Source organism: Kogia breviceps, chromosome 13, assembly GCF_026419965.1.
Source record: "Kogia breviceps isolate mKogBre1 chromosome 13, mKogBre1 haplotype 1, whole genome shotgun sequence".
Classification (NCBI taxonomy): Eukaryota; Metazoa; Chordata; class Mammalia; order Artiodactyla; family Physeteridae; genus Kogia; species Kogia breviceps.
Window position 1 is genome coordinate 61,350,309 of NC_081322.1, and position 6,429 is coordinate 61,356,737.

Below are 6,429 nucleotides of genomic sequence, written 5' to 3' on the forward strand. Positions count from 1 at the left end.
CCAGTCATGGGTAAGAAAGTTCTCCAACCTTGGACTCTCCTCTTGTTAAAGGTTAATACAATTTTCTAAGACTTAATGCTGCCCAAGGACTCTGAGGTTCACTTCTGTGCCTGACCCCTTTTATTTATGCTCTCTGTCTTCAGGATTTGTACCTTAGTTTGGGCCCGTTAACTTATGGTTTACTTATTCTTCCACAGTTCTGCCTTCTCCCTTCCAAGCCCGCAGTAAGTCACCCATTTGATTCTGGGAGCTGGTCAACCCTGATGCCTTGCAGCTCAATAAATATTTGTAGAATGATTAAATGGAGGTGCTGGATCTTTTTTTGAGCCTTTTAACCAGAGCTCTTCAATCTAACCAGTACCTTGATGTCCCCAATAAAAAATACATGGAAAGAGGGATAATAATGCTACAAGTCATGCATAATATAATACCAATACTGGCTGAGAGCTTACCTTATGCTTGGTACTGTGCCAAGTGCTTTAGATATATTGCCTCATTTAATCCTCACAAATTTACTACATGATTACCAATGTTTTACAGATATAAAAATGGGCACAGGGAGAGTTTATAATTTTTCTAAAGTCACACAGTGACAGAACTGAGATTCTTCTACCTTGTAAGAGCCAGAGTTATTTGGTGCACATATTAGATGGTTAAAGAAGAAAATTGAACTTTTACTTTTGGGTAAGGCTAACTTAAATCAGCCATAAAAATGTCTTCTTTGTCTCAGGATCAGGTAAAAGATCAGAGTCAAGCCAGGAAACCTGAACTTTGTGGAAAGCAAGCCATGGGTATTCTTGTCCAACTCCTCATTTATACAGCTCGCTCTCATATCAGTTGGGTGATTAGTTAATTTCTTCTTTCATTTATTCCAATAATATTTATTGAAACCTGATTTGGTACATAGCATTGTTCCTAAGAATTCAGGCTAAGTGAAGAGCAGTAATTCCCCTTAGGGGAAGGAGAGCATTCCTTGTGGACCTGCCTGAGGCCAGGAGTTTCCCCCAAAGAATTGGAAGAAGATAGAACTGTTGTGAAGGGTTGAGATGCAGACTGGGGACTCCTTCAGTGCTTGTAAATTCCTGAGGACAGGCACTGTATCTGTGTCTTTCATGGCTGCATCGTTTGTGCTGAGTACACTGCCTGACACACAGGAGTTGCTTCAAAACTATGGTCCAACTGAATTAAATCAATAGCCTCTTAGGATGGTTTTTTTTTGCCTTAATCATTCTTCTGGAATTTTACTTAAGTTGTTGATTGGAAAAATTGGATATATTGGTTTATTATAAGTGTTCAGATATTAGATTAAACATGACTAAGTTTCAGTGTCTGCTTTTTCTTTTTCTCTAACCAGAAAAGAACTTTGTCATTCACCACATTTCATATTCCTTTAGTACTGTGTTTTGGATCAGGACAGTATTTCTTTTTTGTTACTTCCAAGGTACAGAAAACAATACTATAGAAAAACTGCTCACATGTGATAAACTAAACTATGTAAATATACATAGTCTGCTGGGTTGGGTCATATGCAACTGACAATATTTGGGAGTTTTTGACCTTTAGTGGTTAAACTTAATGGATTATGCTTTATTTTCTTCTTCTTCTTCTCCTTCTTCTTCTTCTTTTTAAATAAAAAAGAAGAAAAATTTCTCCACAAAAATTTCTATGGCATTCTCCAGGTTGGTATACTTCTGGCTATAATGAAAGACATTTGTATTTTTCCTTTGCCTTATCAGAATTCTTCCTAACTGGATGGCCTGTGGCACAAACTTACTTTCCCAGCTCTGACTATTATGTGAATGTGTGCTGGATAATTTATTTCATATTATTTGAGGCCTTGTGAGTATTATTAGAGTGAGAGGAAACCATGAAAATTATGGGCTCTTGGTTCACTACTTTAACAAATATTTACTGAGAGCCAACAAAAACAATATTTACTGCATGAGCGGAAAACGAAAAGACACAGTTCTTGCCTCCTTTGACTTTACTTTTTCTACTTTTTTAATTTTTTGGACTAATATCTACTATTTATTGGACAATTTGCAAGCACTGTGCTACACATCACATACATTATTTCAACTGTTTCTCATCGAAGCCCTATGAGGTAGGTATTGCATCCACATCTTACGGAGAACATAACAGTTTCAGAAAAATAAGCTGCCTGCCGCTGATCACACTGCAAGGAAGGAGCCAAACCATAATATGATCCTAACCTGTCTCACGCACCAGTACAACCTGACATGGACAAAACTTATCTCCATGTGTGGAAGATCCATGTTTTCAAAGAGAGGTAGAATCACTTCATTTTATAATCACATTTAATATCAGTGGCATCACTGTCTGAAAAAAAGGTCTCTAAACCATTCTTCCCATTTACTAATTCTGCTAAAATGTCTTCAGAAATGGCATCATCAATGAAGCTGCCCAACAAGCCCTCTGGAACAAAACACCCAATGAAATGGGCCTTTATTTATATTTAGTGCAAATTACACTTCTAGGACTTTAGGTTGGAGCTATCCCCCTGCACAGACATGTAAGCAGATTAAATAAATTATGGTATATTCATTCAGTAGAACCTTATGTAGCCAAAAAAGGAAAGAGGTTCTTTGTTCCTTACCTATGGATATGGAATGACCTGCACTGGGGAAAACACTGTATATAGTTTGCTATCATTTGTATAAAACACCCCCATACATGTGTTTGTTCAGGCACAAAATCTTTCTCAAAAGGATAGAGGAAACTAGCGAGTGCCTGAATCCAGGGAGAGGACCTAGGAGCTGGGGGACAACGCAGATCACTTTGGATTGACCCAGGGGAAAGTTATGTATTTAAACTTTTTTTTCAATTAAAAAAAATTATAGACTATTATACATTTGAAAAATTACAAGAGTAATTTATGGTTGCAGAAAGAAAAACACAAAAAGTCTTCTTATGAGAATCACTATAAGTTATAATGTAAATACATTTTTTTTAATGTAAAAAGGCATGACATTTCCTTTATAGACAACTTCTCATTTATCTACCATGTAGTGTCAAATGCGCCTGTAATCCCATGAAATAAGTATGATTCTTACGAGAGAATAGAGCCAGATCAAATGCATCATTAAGAAAAAATATGCATACTAGACTATGAATTCTACTGAGTACAAAGGCCATTACTTTAAACACTTAAATTCCCCAGTTCCTGATAGAGTTCTCAGAACAGTTTCTTGGTTAATGAATAGCAAATTGATTTATTGGTTAAATTAGCAACCATGGAGCTTCCTGACAACAACATAAAATTAGTGGATAATTCACCAGAAACTGGCTTCTAGATTTTCATTTTAATTACTACTTTGAAGCAGCATAATTTAGTACCAAAGGTTTAAACACCCAATATAATTGCTAGACTGTGAAATCAGCATTATTTATATCCCATCAGCTCTACAAAACTCATCAATTTTTCTTTTGGAAATGGTAGTAGAAATCCCAAAGAATAAGGGAGAGACTACTAATTTAAGGTCATGTTTACTAATCTAGCACCATAATTCCATTCTCAGGATCTCCCAAGTGGCTGGAAGGAGGAAGGGAAAAGTGAGGATGCTTGAAAAGTAAGGGTTGTTCTTAACCTGTGGCCCCATTTGTGCTATATGGCAATACAGGGTCTAGCAAAGAAGAAAATTGCTGAGGCTGGAGATGAAAACAAAAGCTTTTGGTTCAGATGGTAAAGGAGGCCCTCAGAACAGTAGAATCAGTTTGTCCAGGAGGCAGTGCTGGAGTTGGCCTCATGAACTAGGGGGTTTCTTCTTGGTGTCCATGTCCTTTTTAATTTCTTCAAGTTTTTTAGCCAGGTTTGGTATGTCATAGCTCTGAGCCAGATACATTCCCACCACATTGCCAAGAGTAAATCCAAGCAGGAACTGGGGCATGTGTTGGCAAGGAGGGCTCGAAGGGCAGCTGCGGCTCCGTGGGCCGTCTGAGGCTGCCTCGCACGGCATGATGCCTCCTTTGACTTTATTGTTTATGGTTTCTATTGTTTATCTCAAAGAGCTTTGTAAATAAATATAAAATTATAGTTGTGATAGGTGCTTTGAAGGAGAGTGCATAATAATATAACTGTAAATACTAGGGGTAATGGATCAAGTTGGGGAGGTCAGGGAGGACCTTTCTGAGGAAGTGAAGGCTGAGCCAAGGTCAAGTACAGTTTTTACTCAGATGAAAGGAGACCAGCAGTGGAGATCTGAAACAACACAGTCCAGTTCAGTTCACTGCAAGTTTACAGAATGCCTACCATATGCCAGACACTATGATTAGATGCTGGGAAATAAAAAATGAATGAGACATGGTCTTTGCCCCAATAAATTACTCACTATCAGGGTTTCATCTTCATGCAATTGATAAATTAGGAGAGCCACACCATATGTGTTTGTTTTGCTTCTATGTAGTTTGAGTTTCCTTTGTGTCAGGATTCCCTCAGCTAGGCAAGTCCTTCTGAAGAAATCAAACACAGTCTTGAGTTCATAGATTCAAAGTTTAATAAAGAAATATACATAGTCTTCTAGATTCAAGTCCAGCAAGGCTATTCTAGGCTTTACCATCAATTACATGTGGGCTCACAGTGGAGCTCAGGCCTGTTTCAGACCCGACAACAGCACGGCTCCAGGAAGGTAGCCTGACTGCCACCAAACAAGAGACCCATTATTTCTTTCTTTCTTTCTTTTTTAACATCTTTATTGGAGTATAATTGCTTTACAATAGTGTGTTAGTTTCTGCTTATAACAAAGTGAATCAGCTATACATATACATATATCCCCATATCTCCTCCCTCTTGCATCTCCCTCCCACCCTCCCTATTCCACCCCTCTAGGTGGTCACAAAGCACTGAGTTGATCTCCCTGTGCTATGCAGCTGCTTCCCACTAGCTATCTATTTTACATTTGGTAGTGTATACCTGTCCACACTACTCTCTCACTTCATCCCAGCTTACCCTTCCCCCTCCCCGTGCCCTCAAGTCAATTCTCTACATCTGCATCTTTACTCCTGTCCTGCGCCTAGGTTCTTCAGAACAATTTTTTTGTTTTGTTTAGATTCCATATATATGTGCTAGTAAGTCTTTCTGACTTACTTCACTCCTTATGACAGGGCAAGAGTGTTCCCTTTTCTCCACACCCTCTCCAGCATTTATTGTTTGTAGATTTTTTGATGATGGCCATTCTGACTGGTGTGAGGTGATACCTCATTGTAGTTTTGATTTGCATTTCTCTAATGATTAGTAATGTTGAGCCTACTTTCAGGTGATTGTTGGCAATCTGTATATCTTCTTTGGAGAAAAGTCTATGTAGGTCTTCTGCCCATTTTTGTATTGTGTTGTTTGCTTTTTTGATATTGAGCTGCAAGAGCTGCTAGTATATTTTGGAGATTAATCCTTTGTCAGTTACTTCCTTTGCAAATATTTTCTCCCATTCTGAGGGTTGTCTTTTCGTCATATTTATGGTTTCCTTTGCTGTGCAAAAGCTTTTAAGTTTCACTAGGTCCCGTTTGTTTATTTTTGTTTCTATTTCCATTTCTTTAGGAGGTGGGTCCAAATGGATCTTGCTGTGATTTATGTCATAGAGTGTTCTGCCTATGTTTTCCTCTAAGAGTTTTATAGTACATGGCCTTACATTTAGGTCTTTAATCCATTTTGAGGTTATTTTTGTGTATGGTGTTAGGGAGTGTTCTAATTTCATTATTTTACATGTAGCAGTCCAGTATTCCCAGCACCACTTATTGAAGAGGCTGTCTTTTCTCCATTGTATATTCTTGCCACCTTTATCAAAGATAAGGTGACCTTATTTGCATGGGTTTATCTCTGGGCTTTCTATCCTGTTCCATTGATTAATATTCTGTTTTTGTGTCAGTACCATACTGTCTTGATTACTGTAGCTTTGTAGTATAGTCCGAAATCAGGGAACCTGATTCATCCAGCTCCATTTTTCTTTCTCAAGATTGCTTTGGCTATTTGGGGTCTTTTGTGTTTCCATACAAATTGTGAAAATTTTTGTTCTAGTTCTATGAAAAATGCCATTGGTAATTTGATACGGAGTGCACTGAATCTGTAGATTGCCTTGAGTAGTGTAGTCATTTTCACAATGTTGATTCTTCCAATCCAAGAACATGGTATATCTCTCCAACTGTTTGTATCATCTTTAATTTCTTTCATCAGTGTTTTATTGTTTTCTGCATACAGGTCTTTTGTCTCATTAGGTAGGTTTATTCCTAGGTATGTTATTCTTTTTGTTACAATGGTAAATGGGAGTGTTTCCTTAATTTCTCTTTCAGATTTTTCATCATTAGTATATGGGAATGCAAGAAATTTCTGTGCATTAATTTTGTATCCTGCTACTTTACCAAATTCATTGATTAGCTCTAGTAGTTTTCTGGTAGCATCTTTAGGATTTCTCTTAGCAT

At 37.6% G+C, this 6,429-nt stretch overlaps 1 protein-coding gene across 1 annotated transcript; it reads right to left on the reverse strand.

Annotated features, from left to right (window-relative positions):
- Nucleotides 1-3,732: 3,732 nt before the first annotated feature.
- Nucleotides 3,733-3,908, reverse strand: LOC131767629 (short transmembrane mitochondrial protein 1-like). The gene has a single exon (XM_059082886.2). The coding sequence runs from the start codon at nucleotides 3,906-3,908 to the stop codon at nucleotides 3,765-3,767; it is 144 nt and encodes a 47-aa protein (XP_058938869.1). The 3' UTR covers nucleotides 3,733-3,764.
- Nucleotides 3,909-6,429: the final 2,521 nt, after the last annotated feature.